Raw genomic sequence first — 22,156 nt, forward strand, 5'->3', positions numbered from 1 at the left:
ATAAGGAATTCCAGAGTGTGAGAAAACAAATATGGATCAAAACAAATGGGCAACTCAAATGTCTTCACTCTCAACGTTCTATTCACCTTTACAACTAACTTTATTTGCCCTTGGAAAGTATTCCATTTGATACAATTTCAACACTATTTTATTCATCTTTTCCCTCCCAGAGTTCTGGTTTTTGTAGCAATTAAGGCCCAAATCTTGATAGACTAAGAAGCCAGCAGACACACTCTTCTCTTCACTCCTAAAATTCACACCATGCACAGCCACAAACAAATAAATACTATTATTTTCCCATTTAAGATAGAATATGTATTTAGAAAGCATCTGAACCACTGTATGGGAGGTGAAAGCTCCACCAAGCAAATACTTTCTAGTTGAAAGCCTGTCAGTGTGTCTGCATCCAACTTATCCTTGCTGGGAAAAATGACCTGCACTCTTACCATCATGATTAGAATTTCCCAGGGTCCATGGCTCATCTGAGTCAAAGTGAGTGTCTCCTCCAATTCCTGGTCCAGGAAAGTATGCATGAGCCAGGAATCCACCTTCTCCATCAAACGGAGAACTGTCTCCATGGAAACCAGAAGCAAAAAAGATCATAATATCTGCCTCCTTTCTGTCATTTTTAATTTCATGGTAAGGGACCTCTTCAAAGGTAAGTGGTGTCACTCTCTGCCAAACATCAAAGGCCTGACGAATGGCTCTCCTTGTATCAATCTCGCCAACCTTGGGGGTGTAGTTGTGTACACTGTGGGAATGAGAAAGAAGGGATGTTTCAATTTGCAGAATACATTTGAGACTTATCAATACATAACCACTCAGTTTCAACTCCCAACAGGAAGTTTTTTGCAGATGCTACTCTGTGCATGCAAAGTTTGGCTGTTACAAAAGAAAGTTACCAACAGAACTACCACCCTGATCTGAATTCTACATTTATTAACAAGAACCTTCATAATGCTTTGGTTGATTTTGGATCATTTCCTAAAAACCTTTCAAATCTGGGTGTAGACAGCTGAGTAACTTGTTTTTAAAATGTAAATTACTTCAGATTTTGTCTGAAGTTATGCTAAGATGGAATCTACTACATGAAAAAAAAACGGATCACTAAAATTCGTTTTGAGAAACAAACTTGCAGTAAACTACACAACCTTACTTATATGACCTGCTTCATTCTCCAAACTACTTAAAATATTCTAGAGGTCATAAGGGTGATGGATCTGCCAGTTTTGTGCAGCCCAGTCCATGAGAGCTAAAGATACAGAGTTTGGGGAGAGTAAGAGGCATTTAACTGCACCTAAATGTCCCATAGTTCTAAACCTTATGTTAAAAATACTGTTCATGAGATGTTTTGTGCATGTGCACATAATAGCCTCATGATCTATTAAACTTGACTTGGGGAATATAAAGTATCTATGTCATGGGAACAATTTTCAGTCTTTTAATGAAGCTGGCTCAATTTAATATAAACGCACTGTAACACATTCAGTGGTGAATCAAGACACCCATCATTTGAATGTACACAACAAACACTGAAATTGGAAAGCTAAACAACTACTGGTTTGACAAGGGCAGCAGTGCAGTCATCTGCAAAGCTCTTTCTCTTGCTCACGCATATGCTCAAGACTTATTTTATTTATATGACTCCATACCACCTTCCCCTACGGCCCAGAAAAAGGTTAGAAGAAGGATCTGATTCTCAGACCTTTGCATACAGAAGGTGTCCCTTTATAATTTGAGTTAAAACAATTATTATTGGTGGAAGCTTTGAACTAGTGCCCAGAACTAGTCCTTCCTCCCCGTCTCTGTAGCCCCTCACTGTAACTTGAAGCATCCTGCTCCTTTCTCAGAATTCTTGGCAGAAGAGACAGAGGGCCCCAGTCCCTGATCCTCTTTCCCCTTCATACCATCATGTTCTTTCCTACACATTCTGGTACTTTTCCCATGCTGGTCACTCGCATTTCTACCTCTTCACCACACACCTTCTTTCTGTCTTAGTCTTACCCAACTCTTCTCCTTAATGACTACATCCCTAATTTTCACTCCTTTGCAATCTCCTTTCCCCCTCCAAAAAATTTAAAAGGCTGCAATTTCAACTACAGGGTGGGTTAATTTTAATTTGAAGTGACATTCCTATTGCCAGGAACATCCACTGACCATCTTTCAGAAACTGCCTTCCAAAAGCTTTCAGCCTGACTGACTCAGAACACCTCTCTGGGAAACAACTGCCCCTCTGCAACATGCCCTTGACACCTGTAGCTCACCCCAGCTGGCCTAAGTCTGGATAAAAACAAGAGTTCTACTACAGGGGCAAAAGTAAAACCTCTGCAAAAATAAATGTTGCAAATCAGTAGAAGGAGAAAGCATCTCATCCCCAAACAGTGATGGTCCTTTTGCTTTAATGGTTTGTTAAAGGTGACACATGATGTAAAGACTAGAGCCTTAGATTTCTAACAGAAGAAAAAAGGCCTTTTACGAAGATTTTTCTACCAAAATTACACAACTGATGGCTGCAATTCAGGTGCCTTTACTGATCAGTTATTTTCTAATAAATAATAACAGACTTGATAACACTCTTCAGTTACTCCAGTGCTCTGACAGTATTCCCCCCCCATCATATTCTGAGAACGAAAGCCCAGACTAGATATTACAGGGAGGATCCAGTTTCAATTTAAAAGTACTTACAAATTATGCATGCCAAACCAGTACAGACCATTTTTTCCCCATCAAAAAGGGGGAGGGAGGGGGCTGTACCTGTAGGTTATGTGCTTCTGTCTCCACTTCTGCCCAGTGAGTGCATACCGCTTTTTCCTCCGGCTGCGACGCAGGTGGGGATGATCCGGAACTCCACATCGAGGCTTCTTCATCCACCTGCAAGTAAAGGGAAAAAAGCAACAAGCTACACTAAGAGTTTGGAAAAGAGATTCCAAACAGCTCAGGGGGTGACTGGAAGACCTCTGAGAGATGGCCAGTGCTGACACCAAGAAGGGTTCAGTCCTCCCTTTGTCAGGTTTATCCTCTGGGTTCTGCTACCCACCTCTGCTGGCAATCCACACACCAAAACCATTTCACTTCTCCGTGTAGAAACACAGAGTCCAGATCAGGTAGTCCCTATGCTCAACAAGAGCTTAATCACGATAATGCCACAAGAGACCCAAATCAAAATTGCAGGTGGGTGTCCCCTGGGATCAAACTCACCTATCACCTACTGGATCCACTCTCCATTTGGTAAAGTGGTCCTGTGTCACTGAAAAAAATCCAGTTCATACCTCACTAGGCAAAACTGAACAAGTGCAAACACAGCCCTCCCAGATAATAACCAAGGCTTTCATCTGGAATGACCAGAACAGATCCCTCCAGTCTCTGGGTCACACACACCAAATTCCATTAGGTTCGCCCCATAACCCCTGACTCTTGATGTCACTCATGATGTAGGAAACTCTAGTCTCTACTGCCAAGTGAACTGCAAGAGCAAAGTCCTTTGCACAGGGATCTAGGCAGTATTATCACAGAACTTCACTCTCCTTCCCTACCCCCTTTACCTCCAGCCTTGACAGATCTTTTGTTTCTTTCTTACTGCAGCTTCGGGGTGGTCAAACACTCGCAGAGGTTGCCCAGAGAAGTGGCAGAATCTCCATCCTTGAAGATATTAAAAACCCAACTGGAAATAGTCCTGGGCAGCCTGCTCTAAATGTCCCTGTTTTAGCAGAGTGTCAGAGTAGATGAACTCAAGATGCTCCTTCAATGATTCTCTGACAGAATCAAGGAGAAATAGACTGTTCCTCAAATTACACTTGCTCATGTGGACACACTCCAGAGAAGCCAGAAGTGGCTTATGGAGGAACAAATCTGCCCATCACTGCATGTGGCAGCTGGGGAAAAAGGAGACCAGGGCAGAGGCTGAGGAACTACAGGTACTAGTCTCCACAGGTGCCCAGTCACATCCTTTGAGACTTCGCAGTGCATCCCAGGAGAGCAGAGCCCAGGAATAACACAAGCAATCTCTGGCCACAGCCTCCTCCTAAGCAGACTGGCACTGCCTCAGCCACTGGACTTCTTCAGACATTTCATGCATTTGATCCACTCACTCTGATGGCAAAGGCAAGTGACACAAAGCCCCTAAGAACACTTTGCAGGACATGCCACTGAAGAGCATTCTAGCCAGTGCTGGCCCATTTCTCATAGGACACCAAATTCTCTCCCCCCTCCGCAGTAAGGTTTCTCCCACATCCTTGGCTATCCAGAGGACAACTTTTGGCCTCCAAATGCAGACATTCCTCCATCAACTGCAGCCAGCCAATGGCAAGTAGTCCACACTTGTGCCTAAACAATGTACATTTTATTCACCAAAAAATATTAACCCCAGACCTTCAGGAAGGGAGAGTCTCCCATCACCAGTAGATGGTTTACAGGACTTTTGGACACCTTTTAAATTAAAACCAACCAGACACACAGACACTGTGCCTCAGCAGAAAATTCTTTCAGAACACACACACCTGCTCCCTATTCAGGCAGCCATGCAGCCCTTTCCTGATTCTGCTTCCTGTATGTAATTCTGGTTGCTTATAAATTTCAATGCAGTCATCTGTTATCATCTCCCCACCAAGAACAGAGCAAATGAGAGCTGTTATACACATTGCACTGTACCTGACAAGAACCCAAGCTGTGTATATAAAGCCAGCACAGATCTTCCCCACTTACATCACCTCACATTTATCAGCACTGTACATCTTTCAGAAATCCAGGCAACCTGTGGAAATTGAATCTGTCTTGCCCACACAACTGCTGCCACCTTCAAATAAAATCAGTACATCTGAGATTTGCTTTCAGAAATATCAATTCAACCTGAACACACTGTGTTTTTCCAAGTGTCCTTTATTTGTGCTCTTTTGCATTGCTTCTAGCACTTTCCGAAAGAGACCTCAAGCTTACTGTCACTTGTATTCTCCCAGATTATTTCCTGAGTTGTCAGGGTTTTTTTCAGTTCCACTCATATGTTATGATACAATGTTTTCACCATAACCTTACACAAGTCATAGTCTGAATCAGGTTTTCACCTCTTGAGCTTCATGGGAACTCCAGTAGCCTGAACATCAGCATCATCAGGCCCTGACTATAGTCAGAAAATGACCTTCTGTTTTATCCTTACCATTATCATCTAGAAGATAAAGAATTAACAGAGCAGTAGTGCTGACACACCAGCAGGACCTCACACCTCAGCATCTGTTTCCTGTAAGAACACCTTGCCAAGTTCACAACACTTGCCCTATGCCCAGTTGGCCACATGAATTCACCCACACACAGCTCCGCCCATTGTTATCAAAGCCAGAACTGCAGAGACCCCACAGAAAGTGAATTCCCTCCAACAGCCAAATTCCCTGCCGGTTTGCCAGCTCCAGGTACAGGCACAGGAGCATGGGGCTGTTCCAGAGGAAGGTGCAATACCAACCCCTGGGCCTTCAAGGACTTCTTGAGCCAAAGCTTCCAAGGCAGAGCTGCTGAGACTCATGCTGCCCATGGCCCCTAACTCCTCATTTAAACTATATAAATACCCCATTTAACTTAGGCCTGTCTGAACCCCCATATTCTTCCACAGTTTGTTCCAGAGCTCAGATACTGCCTGTCTGAAGCCAAGGAACAGAGCTCAGCTACCTGGTTGGAGCTCAGCAGCACTCGAGCTGTCGTCAGCCTGAGCTAATGTCAAGCTGAGAATGTTTATCTGGATCAGTTCCCTGCTTCAACTTACTTCCCAGACATATGGGCCCTGCTCTAATCACATGGTACAAATCCAGCCATCTCCCCTCCTCTCAGCAGAGCAGGTCTGTGGCAAAATATCCACAAAGCTGTAGCTTGCTGCTGCTAATCATCTGTAGCTGAGCTTTATGATAGTCATTCTCTACTGAGTAGTTTGGATACCCCACTCTATTTCCAGGGGAAATCATCACATCAGAAACAACAAAAGACAATTACTTGAAGCAAGATTCAGATACTTATGGTTGATTCCCCCCTCCTTATTTTTTTTAATGGGAACACCAGTAACACTGGATCATCAAAATTTATACTTAGCACTCTTGAGGCACAGACTATTGCATTCCTCCAGCTGCTTGGCATCAAGAAACAAGCAATTTCCAAAAGCAGTGACATCCAGTTCTTGTCCAGATACAGCTGCTCTCCCCAGCTCAGGCTCCAAGCCCTTCACAAGACTCTCCTAAAGAGAGGGAGCTGTCACTCTCAATCCCCTACTCTTGAGCTGGTGGGAGTGGTATCTTTAAACAGCTGTGGTACACCCCAGGGTGAGAGACCCGCACAACAGGCTCAAGACAAAGCACAAGATGCTTCCAACAGAGTAAGATCATTTCTTGGTTCCTTCCAAGGCCATGTGATTGACCATGACAGAGACAAATCACCACTTTTGTTCAGCACTATTGTGCCTTCTCTCCAGCATGCTCCAGGATTATATCCTTGCCCAGTTGCTCACAAAACCACAGTTCAGGCACCAGCTAAAGGCAGACACAAAATTTGCTGAGGCACCATCAGTTGCAGGGTCTGAGGAGGCTGTTTTATGTATTCTCCTTGCTCTCTTTACAGGAAATTGCATATCTTCTACTGAATGGACCCCCACCCAAACTTCCTTTTGGGTACTAAAAAGCATCACCTGTGATGATGCTTCTTTTCATCTCCCACTAGCAGCACCTGCATTGTGCCTTCCACATGCTTGGGTACCAATCTTGGAGGAAAAAACAAGCTCCAGATTTGAGGGCATGTGGGAAAGGAGATGGGAAACTTTAGGCTTCCATACTAAGTGTAAATAACTCTGATTCTTAAAGTCACTTTAAAGAGACAGAACTTATGATACTGACAGAAGTGACAGAAAAATTCCTAATTGCAATCTCAAAACTCCTAACATAGACTGAAACAATGGCTTAGTAAATGCTTGAGTAATTCAGAGCCCTTGGAGGCAGGCTGCCTTGCCAGCTCTCTTCCTTCTGCTCAGCTTCCACAACCAGGTCTGAGGAAGTGACAGCCCAACACAGCCCAGGCAGATGCCCCTCCAGCTCAAACGACAGGCTCACTGCTAATAGCAATCTGAACCTCTTTCTCCCTTCATCCAAATTCTAGGCAAATTCCACCCTGCCATACAACATATGGACCCACTGACTCAGGACAGACGGAGGCAGAGCAACCCAACATGCCTCCAAAGCACACCAGTGTTTGGTTGGAGCTGAGGTCTCAAGCTTTTGAGACTTGAGTTTCAGAAGAGGGAACTATTTGGGTTTTCCAAACATCAGCCTTTGGGTGTTCATGCACTGATCAAGCCCTGCCCACAAATACAAAGTCATAAAATATGGGCAATACCTTCCTTTCTTTCAGAAAAACTTATTAAAGCAGGGACTCCCATTCGCAGTTTGCACCGTTCCCCTGTCAGCCACAAGGCAGAAGAAGCAGCTCCTTAACTTTCCAAACTAGCACCCCAGTATCACAGCCGCTTCTTTCCCCATCCCTTTCCAAATCATCAGCATCCCAAATCCAAGCTTCTACACACCAACTGCACACACAGAGCATTGCTCGATGGCTCTGCTTCAGCATTCACCTACAAACCATGTTATTAATGGCAAACATCTCAGATGGAAAATCCCCACCTTTAAAAAGCACTTTGTTTTCAAGTCATTTGAAAATCATACAGGATTCTCTCTGTCCCTCAATGGAGAACAAGGGGCTTTTCCTGTGAGCCAAAGGAGGGAATGCTACATTCACTGGAGAGATAGTCCCAGCCCAAGGATGATCTCCTCCTGTCCAATTCACTAATTTCTTCTATTTCTCCCTCTTCTTGCAGTCTGGAAGGCATAAAACCAAGCCACTTTGTTCTTTACATTATTTGGTTACTTCATGGCCCTTCCTTTTGGGCTACCACGTCCCTTTTGCCAGCAGTGTGCCCTCTGAGGGGAGATGAAGAACCAGGCAGAGCATGCTCTGAAAGGGTCTCCTAATGTAGCAAGGCAGGGCCCAAGCAAGTTCCATCGGGCTTTCTCTTTTTGCTCAGCATGAGATGCTTTTTTCCTCAGAAAGCCTTAGTAAGACCTTCTCTGCATTCTGCTGTAGTTAGCAGATGCTCCCCAGACCAACAGCAGATGGATCCAGCCACTACACGACACCCGGCAGCAGACAAGGAGCCACTTCCACACCACCCTTTGGAGCCCACATTGAAGAGAAGATGAAAAAACAAAGTCCCTGCCAGTCCCAGGCAATTTACACCAATGCATCTGAGCTATCAAAACCCTGATCACAAACAACAACACATGGCCAACATACAGCAGAGAACATCTAATGTCCAACCAATGGCAACTATGGGCAGCTAAGTAGCCTTGACTACCATCATCAGACTACAATAACTCCCTTCAGTTCAAACTATGGATCTCCACAAATAACATCTATAGAGATGCACAAATCCATTAATTAGGAAATAGATTAGAAGCCATTTCTGGAGCCAGAAATTCAACCTAAATTCAGACAGAGATGGAAGTAAATTAAACCCTTGATGTCTTCCACTTTGAAAAGCTCACAGGATTCACGCTTTGACTGTGCACCAGCAATGGGAATCTGTGCTCAAAGAACGACAGTAACAAGAGCTTCTCCTCACACTCACAAAAAATACTGTCAGTATGAAATACATATTTCATACTGAAATATGACAGTGCATTAAGAAAGAGAAAGACAAAAGTAGCCTATATTAATCTTACTCAATAGTTGTCTGGTCCAAAACTCCTGTTACTGGGATTCCATAAAACTGTTGCATAGTGGCAACTGCAGACTGCACAGCTTTTCCTGACTGCAAGGGAGACATTTGGCTGTCAGATGGAAGTAAGTAGCCATAAGTTTTTAACCAACCCTGAAAAAGAAAGAAACAGATGGTAAGATGCCACAGTAAGTTTTCAACATAACAGTTCAGAACATTTCCTCAAAAGAAAAAGTGACAAACTAGCCCAAAATATTCAGCCATCTCTCTTTTTTTGGTTAGGTTTGGTAATATCAGATGATTCCTAGGAAGGGCTGAAGACCCAGCTTAATATCATCACCTGTCCTGATAGGACAGGCAGACCTGCCACTTAAAAATGAGCATCATCTCTACTGAGCAACTGGGGCAGACTTAAGTCTTTGGAGCACCAGAAATGCCCAAGAAGCTTTGTTGTTGTTCCAGGGACTTCCTGTGCACCCTGTCCTCTTGCCATCACGAGACTCCTCAGTCCCCACAGCAGCAAGCTCCCAAGAGCCCACTACACACTGCTGTCTCTGGACCATCATTCCAAGAAAACAGCTTAACAGTTCTGAGAAATCCCTGGAAAAACAAATTCACCTTTGCATTTGCAATGAACACAGGAGTAATTCTAAAAAAACCCAAATGAACCCAAACAAACTAACAAACAAACAACAGCAACAAAATCCCCAAAAAACCTAAAACACAAACAAAAAATCGAACAACCTGTTTAGGTGGGTGTTTCCTCGACTAATAGCTAATACCAGCCAACTGTCAGAACAGGAAAATAGCCAACTCTCCTCAAGGAGTTCTGTCCCTTTTCCCTGCCTCCACCCTAGAATGTAGCCTTAGATAAAACTGCATATCAAACTTGTCAAAATGCTACGGACAGCATTTTCAAAAACAAAAAATTTTTCAGAATTTTTTCCTCTCCTGTCTTCCCCTCCCTCTAATAAAGCCTCTTATTTGGCCCTATCATAAAGCAGAGCACTAGGGCTCAGGAGCTCAGTCCCTGGGTAGGGACCGGGTGCCCGAGGTAGCTCGCTCATGCCAAGGCCGCAGGGCTACCATCTAGCAAGCATGGTGATTATCAGCTCTATAGTGATTGCAAGCTCTCAGGATTTCAGCTCTGCTTGCTAGGTAGTGGTGCCCTGGGCTGGAGGCTGCAGCAGACGGAGAGAGAGGAGAAGGAGAAGGCGCAGGCTGTTCCACGGAGATGGCTTTATTTGGGGAGGTCCGTGAAGGGTCTCTGCTCTTCTTCTTTCTCCCCTAATGGAGTACAGTATGCTTCTTTTATAGGGTTGGAAAGGATCCAAGCTTGACCAATGGTAAGGGGTTAACATGACATTGCCTTATAGGGTTACAGAGATAGGTTAAGGGGTGGAGGACAGGAAAACAGGAATTTTCTTTTGCTGTTTCAGCATTCCTATTGTTCATATCCTCCACGGTGCTTTTCCTAAATCTATGGGGTTTACTACATCCCTCACTATTTCCTCATATCACATTTGATATGAGTAGAAATCAGAATATTAAGTAACAATAACAATAGCAACAACAATAGCAGTAGTAGAATAAAAACTTGTTTTTATGAACTTTTCCCCATAACTTTTCATGCACACTCCCTAGTGCTTCATTCTTCTGGTTGATTCAATTCTTAGACCAGGATAATTATGAGACCAGCATATATCCTATAAGCTTTTCCCCAATCAATCTGACCCACAGGACAGTCCTCACCACATCAGCACTGATAAATCATCTGCATGATCTGCTCTCCCACTGACAGCATGATCACTCAGGGAAGGGGGAGGGAAGATGCTTGCTCTCCCTTAACATAACATAGCAGCAGGAAAGGGGCTCAAGTCAGGAGAAGCAAAAGTGGGAGAACAATCCCTGTTTCTTTGTGGCAATAAGAAGATGCCAGAAGCTATTAGGGAGAGGGAAGGGCCCTGTTTCCAAAGCAGGAGAAAGAATCATAGAAGGGCTAGAAGCCCATCTCATTCCACTCCCCTGCTATAGGCAGGGACATCCGCCACCTTGGTCTTGGTTGCTCCAAGCCCTGTCCAACCTGGCCTTGGACATTTCCAGGGATGGGGCAGCCACAGCTGCTCTGGGCACTCTGTACCTCCCCACGCTCACGTTCCTTCCCAATATCCCATCTAACCCTGCCTGCTAGCAGTAGGAAGCCAGTCACTGTGTCTGTCCCTCCAGACCCTCCAAAGTCCCTCTCCAGCTCTCTTGGAGCCCCTTTGGGCACTGGAAGGGGCTGTACTGTCTCCTCGGAGCCTTTTCATCTCCAGGTGAACATCCTCAGCTCTCCCGGCCTGGCTCAGAGCAGTGGAGCTCCAGCTCTCGGAACATCTCCATGGCCTCCTCTGGCCTTGCACCAGCAGCTCCTTAATGGTCTTGTGTTAGGAGCCCCAGAGCCGGAGGCAGTGCTCCAGGTGGGGCATGGACGGGCATGCCAAAGTCCACCAAGGGCACAGACAATCACCAGTGGCTTCAGACAAGGCCAAGCTGCAAAACTGCTCCGAGACCATCTGCTATCCCTGCCTTGGCCTCTGACAAGCACAACAATGCTGGGACATTCCATAATAACCAACATTAGCTCCCCTCGATCAGCGAGAGCACAGTAACCAAAACAGCTCGGAGTGGGGCTGCCCTCGCGTATACCCCCTTCGCTCCCGGCCGCACTCGGAGCGGGAACGGGGCACCACACGATGGCCACCCGGTCACCCCGAGAAGCTGCTCCCGGAGACTGAAGCTTATGATCACACAGGAGGAGCACGGCTGCTTCTCCGGCCGGTCCCAACCTGCCAAGGCGCGGCCGGAGGAGCTGTGCTCGCACACTCGAGCTCAGCCCGGCCCTGCGGGAGGTGATGGAAGGTTTCTGGCGGAGGAGGCGGAGGAACCGCTGCCCGCCCAGCTTTCCGGCCCACCCCGAGACACCCAGCGCACATCGCGGCCCCGGGACGCCGGTGGCAGCGGCGGCCCCGCCCGGCCCCGCTCGCGGACCTACCCGGCCGGTGCTGGTGTCGGCGGCGGCGCGGAGCAGCGCGCAGAGCAGCGGCAGCAGCGGCCCCGCCGCGCCCAGCGCCCGGCGCGGGCAGCGCGCCATGGCCCCGGCGGGGCCCGGCCCGGGTCGGCACCAGCGGGGCTCGGAGCGCTCCGGCCCCGGCGCCGCGGCTGCGGCTGCGCGGCTGCCCGGAAGGAGAAGGGGGAAGGGGGACGGCGAAAGAGGAAAGGGAAAGGGAAGGCGGGCAGCGGAATCCGCTGCTTCCTCTGCCGGTCGGCCCGGGGCTGCCCCGCGGGGAGTGCGGCCGCGGGTCGCCGTGACCGGCCGGCGTGTTGCAAGGAATATGCAAAGTTTTCTTAAGAAAGGCTGTTATTCGGTGTGACCATCTCCGGAGAGAATGTGATACCAGCTGCGGGTAGCCGACAGCAGGACAGCTGGAGGGGCAGTCAGCAGGGACATTCCTCAGGGAATGAGGGCTGTGTCGTGCAGATATTTACTAGCTCTAGCTTGTGGAAGGCCTTCCCAGATGAACTGCTATGTACCAGAGGTAGCGGGCGGCGGATCAAGCCACGAACTTCACCAGTCTCTCTCCTTCCAATTGCACCCCATTTCCCAAGACACTTCCAGCACATCAGGATCAGCAGGACTCCCCATGACAACTGCACAACCAGCCCCATCTCTCATATACTACAAGAGCCCTTTTGTCCTGTCAGGCCAAATCATAGCTCCCTCCTGTTCCCCTGCAATTCGGTCTGCTTGCAGGGAGGGTATTGCTTGCTGCAGGCACCCAGTTCTGCCCCTGAGCAGCTTGGCACCTTGGAGCCTCTTCTCAGCCAGGTAAGCACTGAAAAGTACCCGCAGTCAGAAGAACTTCCCTCTGCTGCTTCAGCCCGGCAAGATCACTCCTGGTTCTGTTCTGCATTTTTTTTTTTTCATGCCCTGTCCTGGAATAGGAATGACAAGCCCACGTTCCATTTGGGGCATACTGTGTAACCAGAGGGGCTGTGAGGACGGAGGCAGGCAGCAGTCTGTTCCTCTGTCCCCTCTGATCATCAGCCCCTGCCAGGACTTTGGGCAGAGAACTCCTTCCTCCCACTCTCCCTGAGCTCCTACAATTCTGCTCTGTAAACTTCAGTGTATTTCTCTGCAGGGACAACCCTATGCTCTCAACAACACAGTCTATGCCAGCTGACATGGAGCTATCAGATGCTTCTGAGAATCCTTACTGTGACTCAAATGCACTACAAAGCTGAACTGATCTTTTTTTTTTCAAAATGATAGAACTACAGAGGTCTGGTTAAACCTTCCTGGGGGTGTGAGTTAAACTCATTTCTTCTCAGCAAGAAACGAGTGTGCTCTGCAGGGACTTCTCACAGCACCACTCTGTCCTGTCTGCAAAAAAAAATCAAGGTGTTGGCAACACAAGGGACAGTTGTTCCCAGCTCGATGGGCCCATGGTGCCTCAGGCCATCGGGGCTGAGATGCCACCTCTAGGTGGGCACGAGAGCCAGGGCTGGATGTAACCATGGGCAGCATCTCCCGGGTTATCCATGATTGTGAGACGTGAGCTGCCATCAAGCAAGCTTAGCAGATGAAGCCCCCCTGGTATGGGGGCCATGGTTCAAACAGAATATGGCGAGGCCTGGCAGATTGACTACATCACGCTGCCTCAAGCCCGCCAAGGCAAGTGCTACATGCTCCCAATGGTAGAAGCCACCACTGGAAGGTTGGAGACCTACCCTGTGCCTCATGGCACTGCCCAGAACACCATGCTGGGCCTTGAAAAGCAGGTCCTTTGGAGGCACGGTACCTGTGAGAGAATTGAGTCCAACAAAGGGACTCATCTCAAGGACAGCCTGATCACCTGGGCTAGAGAACCTGGCACTGAGTGGGTATATCACATTCCCTACCGTGCACCAGCTGCCAGGAAAGGTCAGCAGTGCAATGAACTCTTCACAAACACATTGAAGGCAATGGGGGGATGGGACCCTCAAGCAGTGGGAGCTGCATTTGGCAAAGGCTGCATGGTTAGTTAATAGCAGAGATTCCACCAACCAAGCTGGCCATGCCCAAGGCGAAGCCCTGTGCACAGCGGGTGGAGACAAAGTTCTGGTGGTGCACATGAGAGGAGTGCTAGGAAAGACTGTTGGGATTAATTCTGCCTCGAGCAAAGACAAACCCACCTGTAGGATTGGACTTGGTGGGTGATGCAGAAAGATGGATCAACACAATGGACATCTCCAGGGGACCTTGTTTTTGGGGTGAATTGCCCAAGACACTGTGCCTGTATCCGTATCTGCATCTGTGTATCTATGTATGTATATAATTGGGATAATGTATGGATGTTTATAGTTTAAAAGTCAAAGTTTGATGTAACATGTTGGTATGGGAAAAATTCAGGGTGGAAAATGTTGTGTGTTTGGGGTGGTTTTTTGGGGAATTTTCTCTCCTTTGTTACCTGAAAAGGGGGACGTGGCAAGGAGAGGGCAGTTGATGCCTGTGGGGAATGAATTGCCTGTGGGGCAACTGAGATTCAAAAGAACTGGCCAATGACTCTCCCATTCCACTGGAAGCTTCCAGGGAGGGAAGGCAGGGTTGGGCACTGGCCTGCCCAGGGAAGAACCAGCTGGCCATGCTAGGAGCAGGGCACTTTGGGCAGTTTTTGGTGATGGACCTGGCACTGCTTCAGGATTCTCCTTGCCATCCATAGGTGAGCCCATTAGTTGCTGCAGCTGCTGGTTGACGGGGACTTTTCCACACTCGCCATCACCAAGGAAGATCCTCACCATCTGCGTGGGTGCTTGAGGGGAAACGGGACCACCCCACCTATTCTCTCTCTCTCTGGAGAGAGGGAGCCCCAGGGGCTGCTTGGCTGGAACCAGAGCAGAGCTGGCATGGCCAGGATACTGCAAGAGCCAGGTGAGAAGCTGGGAAAAGCAGAGCCCCAGCTTCCCTGTGTCCCCGAGGCTGCCGTTAACCCCTGGGCTGGCTCAGGGCTCGCAGCCGTGGCCCCTGAAGCCGCCTGGGCCGACAGCGCCCCCTGGAGCCAGGGCAGAGTCACTGCAGCCACTCTGCCTGGCCTCAGCTCACAGCGCCCTCTGCCGGCTGTGGTCAGAACTACAGCAAAGGCAGAACTGCTCAACGGGTGGGAAGAGTCTGGTATTGCTTTGGGGGCGCTGCTGCTTCTCTCCCTTCTTCACCTATATATATATATATGTGTGTGTGTGTATTCTAGTGAAGAAGTGATATTTCTCTTCCCATATCTTTGCCTGGAAGCCCTGTAATTTCAAGTTATAATGATTTGGAGGGAGGGGGCTATCTCTCCATTCCAGGAAGATTCCCAGCTCCCTTGGAAGACACCTGTCTTTTAAACCAGGACAATCTGCTATCATTAATGGAGAAATTGACCTAGGAGGTAAAGGAACTCACAGATATTAGGCTTCAGCCCTTGCCTAGGAATTGTTCCTGATCTTCACAAAACAGGGGCTTCCATGGCTTGAAGAATAGTCTTTGAATGATCTCTACAGCCCAGCTTTTACCTGCCTCAGAGTGCTCCTTCCCACAGTATGTCACACCAGTCTGGCACAGTTCCCGTGCAGGTGACATCCACTGCCACCAACAAAAGGACCACTTTACCCACCACCACTGAAAGGGAGCATGGATCATTCCATTTTTTCCCACATAAGATATGGAGCAGAAATCTCTGTTGTAAATCCTGCCAAATCTTTCTGAATAAGTACATACAAGCCAAGATGCCTTGTGCAGACTCTACCTTCTTGGATCCCTGGTGATCAGTGGCACAGAGTCTAGCGGTGGACCCTGGAAGGACAATGCTGAGCCCAGTCCTTCCTGAGTCCTTTGTCAGTAAACTGGGTGAGGGGGCCAGGCTGTGCCCTCCCACAAACCAGGAGCAGTGGCTGATCTGCCAGAGACAAGTGCTGCCATGCAGAGGGACAGTTCAGCAAGGGGGACGGTCCAATGACAAGTTCTGAGTCCTGTCCTTGGCAAGGAACAACCACAGGCAGTGGTGACTGCTGGGGGCCACCCAGTTGGAAAACTGAAGTTTGTCCGGGTTCTGCTGGACACCAGGATGCCCATGGGCCAGCAATGTGCTCCTGCAGCAATGCAGAACAGCGTCCTGGGCTGCACTGGGAGCTGTGTCACAGCTGGCAGAGGGAGGGGATCCTTTCCCTCTGCTCCACACCAGTGAGGCCAGCCCTGGAGTGCTGGGCCCAGAGCTGGGCTGCCCAGGACAGGACACAGGGGCAGACTGGACAGAGTCCAGCACAGGGCCATGAAGCTGATGGAGGGACTGGAGCGTCTCTGCCATGAGCAGAGGCTGAGAGAGCTGGCACTGCCCAGCCTGGAGCAGAGCAGGCTCAGGGCATCTCATCCCTGTGGATGAAAAGCCAGGGGGAGGCTGCAGAGGGGACAGGGCCAGGGACAGCCCCGGGGGCCTCGGGCACAAAGTGACCCACAGGAGGGGCCCTCCGAGCTCAGGAGACACTTCTGCACTGGGAGGGTGGCCGAGCACTGCCGCAGGTGCCCGGGGAGCTGGGGGAGTCTCCATCCCTGCAGAGACTCAAAAGCCACCTGGACACTTCCTGGGCAGCCGGCTCTGGGTGGCCCTGATGGAGCAGGGGCTGGGCCAGGTGACCTCCAGAGGTGCCTCCAGCCTCCCCCAGCCTGAGATTCTGTGACTCTGAGAACAAACAGGCTGCAGCTTCCTGAGGACAAATGAAAAAGCTCCACACATGGCAGGTTTCTCCTGCCCTCACCAAAGTGGTTCATGGCACATGTCTGCCTTCTGCAGCTTCCTCCCTGGAGTCAGGATGCTCCTCAAGGTCACGCCTTGAGGCTGAGAGAAATGTTTGCCCATTATCATTGGTTTGGGTGAGTAGCATCAATCTTTAAGAATTGGTTATTGCTGGCTTGACAGGAATTGCTTCAATGTTGCTTCAAAATATAATGCACTATACTGGAAGTTAGAGGTCTCTGCACTGGGTAGTAAATAAGCCTGATACAGATTTATTAGTTTAATGGCGATCATAAGAAACTCTTTATTTTTCTATAAATATATCTTTCATCCTATGGAACACAGTTGTATAAAAGTTCAATTACACCTATACCATACTTTAAACATAAACTACTGACTAAATCTAAAACTACATCTAGCTGCAGCCTGGCTCCTCTCTGAGACGTTCAGGAAGCAAGGAGGTCCCTTCTGCACCTTGTGTCTCCTGCCTGCTCCCTGCACAGCTCTCCAGGTGGTGCTGTCGCTCCTGGGCCAGCTGTGACTGCAGCAGGGCCACCTGAAAGAGGCACAAGGCCCGGCTCAGACAAGCCCACGCTGGCAGGAGCACCTGCAGCCCCACGGTACCGGCTCTCGGGGCAGACACAGCCTCCAACTCCAGCCCTCACCAACACTCTGCCCTTGGGCAAGGGCAAAGGAACAGGCTCCCAGACACAACAGAGCTCAGAGCATCAACAAGTCCACTTCCAGGCTGCCAAACCCTTCCCACGTACATCCCTCAGCCACCACAGGTCTATTACAGACACTTCCAATGGGATTTAGGAACCCAGCTCTGATTTCCAGAGCACACATTTGGGCCACTGACCCCTTTCTCCACAGGCTGTGCCTCAGCACGAGGGCTGCTGCTCCCCTGAGCTCCTGGAGGACTCTTCTATTTCAGACTCGTGGACCGGTAAGTTAAAGTAGTCTGGAGGGAACACTCTCCTAAAAGTTCTGATTCTTCTCCTTTCAGGGTCCACCTGCACATTGGATGGGAGAGAGGGTCACAGAAACCTGTCAGCAAACATGGAGCAAAAGGACCTCTGGACATCAAGGCAAGGAGATCCCTGCTCTGAGACCCTGAAGTGCACCAGACAACAGTGGGGGCAAAAAGTTCTCGCTGGAGGCTGTGCAAGAGAGGCCAGTGTGTGTGTGCAGGGACACGGGGCCAGGGAGGGAGGCAGCGCAGTGAAGGTGCCCTTGTGAAAGCCATGGGCTGCCACAAGAGAGAGAACAAACAAAGGGGTGTGCCACAGCAGGGACAGGGAGAGGCAAGGCAACAAGCAGAGGTCTCCAAAGCACTGCCTGGCCTAAGGTGCCAAGTTCCAGAGGAGCCTGAGGCTCTGCAGAGGCAGCCAACACCCAATTTACCTGCTCACCACTTCTGGGCACAGTGGATAATTCAGGCCTCTCTCCCTTCTCCTTCTCTGCTGATGCAAGTGGTGTCTTAGATTCCAGACTGGTCCTTGAGCCACCTAACAGCTGCTCCTCTTGTGCTCCAACAGCCTGCTGGGTGTTCAGAGAGGAGATGATTCCCATATTTCAAACACCACAGAAGCTGTCCCTCAGAAATCTCAGTCTCAGGCAGCATCCTCAAAGCACCAGCAATGCAGCTGCTGTTCAGCCCTCTCAGTAGAAAACTCATCTGGGTTTAGTTCATCACTCTGCTCACCTGCTCCATTCCCTCCCATACTCAATTCCAAACCCCCAAGTGTTGCCTCCCCTTTTGTGGGCACAGGAGAAGCAGCTCCCCATGCCCGGCTTTTGGCCTGGAGCTGCTTTGAACAGCAAGCTCCAGAGCTGGATCAGTCATTCTGGGTGTGCCAGGAATCAATCTGGCAGTCAGTGGCCTCTGGCTGGAGCCAGGCAGACAGACAAGGCTCTTTACCCAAGCAGGCCTGCACTGACAGGGATAGAGACCCACCTCTTCATGGGAAACATCTCTGGAATAATTCAGGCATGTTGCAGTGGACTGAAGATCAATGTCAGTGCCTGCCTGGATACAAGTCTTTCCCTTCAGGGAGCCCAGGCGTTTCTGCAGAGCCCCTCTGGCAATTTTACACTTGTTCAGTGCAGCACTCAGAGTGCTCCCTCTTCCTTCCTTCAAAGCAGCAGTCCCATGCTTCAACTCTTCCTGCATGGTTTCCTTTTCACTGTCCAATTGCTGCATTCTTTCCTGCTGACTTTGCAGGTTGAGTGTATCCATTTGATTCTTCTTTTCCAGATATCTCATCTGCTGCTGGTACAATTCCCTTTCATGCTGCCAAAACAGGGAGAAAAAGGGTCACTCATTCCCTCTCTCACTTTGCTTTTCATACCAGATCTGCACTCCTGCTGCAGGGGCAGGCACAGGCTGCCCCTCTCTCTCTGCCTCTCAGGATGCTGCAGAGCTTTGCTGGGCCCCCCTCCCCTTGATGCTGCATCTTTCCCAGCTCACTCAGCCCATCCCAGCTTCCCTTCTGCCCTTGCCTGACCTCCTGCAGCTCCACTCCAGGGCTCCTTTGGGGAGGAGCTGCCAGAACTGCAGCCAGGATTTCAAGTGCCCGCTAAGCAGGATTCAGGCAGTGCCATGAGGATGTGCTCTCCATCAGGGAGGAAGGGAAGAGCAAACAGCCGCAGCCTTTCATTCCCTGGGGCTGGGCTGACAGCAGTGCTTTTCCACCTCTCCTGTGTAGAGTTCCCATGGCTCCATGCCCCAGAGCCCCACTGCCCTCTCTGGGAGCAGCAATGGCCAGATCAGTCTGTCATTCTCTGCTGCCACTCAGGACCAGTTCTCCCCTTGCAGGCACACGTCCTGCTGGGGATCAGACCTTGGCTTTCCTCTCCTCTCTCCCCACTGGCTGCTCTCCCATGGCCAAGGCCAAACACCTTTCTATTAACAGCAAACTTGGGACTCTCCCCCCTCCTTCCACATCCAGATATTTAGAAAGCTGAACATGGCATTGGACACCAGGAATTCCCCAAACCATGCAATGTCAATAGGGACACTGAGGACATTGAGAACTAAAGGTTCAAGGGCACAGAAGCCGAGCAGGGAGGAAAATCAGCAGCCTCAGCATTAACTGGCTATGCCATGACTACAACATCTTCTCCTCCTTACTCAGAAGAATGCAATTAGAAAAGTTTAACTGGGGAAAGGTGCTCTTTAGAACTATTAACACAAGGCCCAAACACATAGCTAGGAAATGGCCCTTTGTGGCATCTGCCAATCTCACCAGCACATCCTTCCTTTGCTTCTCCAGGATTTCTAATTTCTTCTTCAGAGATGCCACCTCCTGACGAAGAGCCACAGCCTCTTCCTGCCTTTTAGTGGCCTCTTTCTCCAGGGCAGTTTCTTGAGAAATGTGCTTGACTTCCTCCTTCCACCAATCTGCAGCAGGAAAGGGGAAAGGAGAAGGAGAAAGGACAAACAAAGTCAAGCTAAACTGATGTGCATCCTGCAGAGACAACAGCACTGTCTTCTCTACCTGCCTGTGTTTGCCAGGCCCTAAGCCCACAAAGGCTCCAAAGCTGACAGAAATGAAGGAAACTTCCGGGCAGAGAAAAAGGCAGGAATGAAAGGGGCAGGGTTCAGAGGGACAGAAAAGTGTGTTTGCTCTTGGCCTTGTGCAGAGTGAGCAATCTAAGAGAGACAAAGCACAGGGGATGCCTGTGCAGCCCTGCTCCAGAGAGGCCAATAGCCTGGAGGCTCTGGCAGGGCCTGGAGTTTGGGGGAATGGAGCTGAGGCATCCAGCTACAGCTCCTCAGCTGGTGAGACAGCATGGGGCAGTGAGTGGCAGAGGAGAAGCTGTACCTTGCTCAATTTCCTCCAACTCCTTCTGCAGCTCCAGGTTGCGGGCTCTGAGGTTGTCTCTCTGAGCTTGTGTCTTCCTCAGCTCCAGCTCCACAGCCTCACACTGTATGGCCAAGGCAAGAGCTTTGTCATCAGAGCTCTGGAGCTTCACACGCAGCTCAGACACCTCAGCCTGCAGCACGTGCACAGAGTCCCTCAAAGAGCGTTCTCCTGCTTGAGACTCCTCCAGCTCCTTCAGCAGCTGCTTCTGTTGAGTTGCCTGGGAAGCCTCCATCTGCAGCACTGCGTCCTGCAGGGCCCGGATCTGGAAGATGGATGCACAGAGCCTCAGGGACAGGGCTACTCCTGAGGCAGCAGAGTGGGCCGCAGGGAGAGCAACAAAGAAGAAATTACTTCAGGCAAAAAACATGCCAAACGCAGAAGGCACAGAAGCAAGGATGCCAATGGAGACAAATGGAGAGAAAACAGGGAAAGGGAGGCAATGGGCATCCTTGGGCTGCAGCTCTGAACAGCAGCTGAACTGGCTGTGCTGGAAGTGCCCTGCCCAGCCTGCCACAGCCACCTCTGTGTCCCCACATTGCTCAGTGCCTGGCACAGGCACCAACTCTGTCTGGGACAACACTGCCAACAGAGGGACAGAGAAGCTCCAGAGGAGTCTGCTGCTGCTTCTCCTCCCACATTTCCTGCTGGGACCCGGGAGAAAATGGGGGAAAACTTCTGCAGCAGAGACCAGATTCAGGCTCAGCCTCAGGGTGCAGCAGCAGCCCTGGGCAGAACACGGCAACTGTGGATGCTGCCGGCAGGGGAAAGAGGTTGGGGCCTCCAAGGCAAAGGTGCTGTTGTGTGTCCCTGGAGAAGAGGATGCCACTGCACAGCTTACCTGTGTGTTGAGCTCCCGCAGTTGTCCAGCGCGGTTTGAGGAGAGCTGTTTGGCCTGCTGAAGAGCAGATTGACACTGAGACACCTGATTGTTCAGTGCCAGGTTCTGTTCTTCCAGCGTTCTGAGGCACACATTCTTTTCCTCCAGAGACAGAATCAGCCTAGAAGGAAAGCAAGCAACTCATTACTAAATGGTATCACATTTTATCAACTCTTAGGACTCACACCACCTCAGGGGGAAACTGCTCTGCCTGATGAGGTTTCTCTAGACAACTTGGCTGTTTAGACTTGACTGTTCCCCCTGCAGTCCCAGACCAGCATGTGCCTACTCTGCCTTTGTCCCTGAAAGAACAGCGAGTTCCTGCCTGCATGCCATACGTTCTTTCTGAGCTGGGAATGTGAATACAAACCTAACAAAGTCTTACAATGAAGACATTAGGGGAGAGGAACAATTTTCTTCTGACTAACCAGGCTCCAAAGCAGGGAGGCTTGGTCAGCATGGAAGAGACATTTCCTTTCCCCATCTTACACATCCAGGTAGGAGGAGCAGCACCCTAGAGCCAGGGAATCTCTGGCAAGTTCCCGAAGATTTACCAGCACCCATCCTACTTTCAGCTGGAGAAACAAAGGCCAAAGTGGCAACTGAGACTTGGAGCACAACCTGATGGAAGACGCAGAAGGCTCCAGGCAAGCAGGAGTGCCCTGCCTTTGCTTTGTCTTCTTCTTGGAGGAAGAATCCTGTGGCACTTAAACCTGGCAGGATTTGATCGGCTACATGAGCCCCCCATACCTTGGTCCTGTTCCTTGCATTCTTTGCACAGTCAGAAATGCCTGTGACTGTGCAGGGTGGCAGGGACCCTGCTTGACCCCCTGCAGGCAGCGGGGGACATTGGATGAGGAACCATGCAACAGAGACATTCTTGTTT

General features: G+C 49.7%; 2 protein-coding genes across 3 annotated transcripts in view; both read right to left on the reverse strand.

Annotated features, from left to right (window-relative positions):
• Positions 1 to 11,954, reverse strand: part of MMP24 (matrix metallopeptidase 24) — a 42,678-nt gene extending 30,724 nt beyond the window's left edge. Inside the window, exons 1-4 of one of the 2 annotated variants that reach the window (XM_054644566.2) lie at positions 11,769 to 11,954; positions 8,739 to 8,887; positions 2,755 to 2,871; positions 447 to 751 (exon numbers count right to left, since the gene is read on the reverse strand). In XM_054644566.2, coding sequence (XP_054500541.1) covers positions 447 to 751; positions 2,755 to 2,871; positions 8,739 to 8,887; positions 11,769 to 11,867 — 670 coding nt within the window. In that variant the 5' untranslated portion in view covers positions 11,868 to 11,954. The remainder of the gene's footprint in view (positions 1 to 446; positions 752 to 2,754; positions 2,872 to 8,738; positions 8,888 to 11,768) is intronic. The other variant, XM_077187469.1, reaches the window with a different exon arrangement.
• A 6,408-nt stretch (positions 11,955 to 18,362) lies between these two features.
• Positions 18,363 to 20,751, reverse strand: LOC143695425 (uncharacterized). The gene is made up of 4 exons (XM_077187530.1): positions 20,352 to 20,751; positions 19,773 to 19,927; positions 18,482 to 18,817; positions 18,363 to 18,413 (listed from the first exon to the last, which is right to left on the reverse strand). Exons 1-4 carry the CDS (start codon positions 20,623 to 20,625, stop codon positions 18,363 to 18,365), a joined length of 816 nt encoding a protein of 271 aa, XP_077043645.1. The 5' UTR covers positions 20,626 to 20,751.
• Positions 20,752 to 22,156: the final 1,405 nt, after the last annotated feature.

Source organism: Agelaius phoeniceus, chromosome 17 (genome assembly GCF_051311805.1).
Source record: "Agelaius phoeniceus isolate bAgePho1 chromosome 17, bAgePho1.hap1, whole genome shotgun sequence".
Taxonomy (NCBI): domain Eukaryota; kingdom Metazoa; phylum Chordata; class Aves; order Passeriformes; family Icteridae; genus Agelaius; species Agelaius phoeniceus.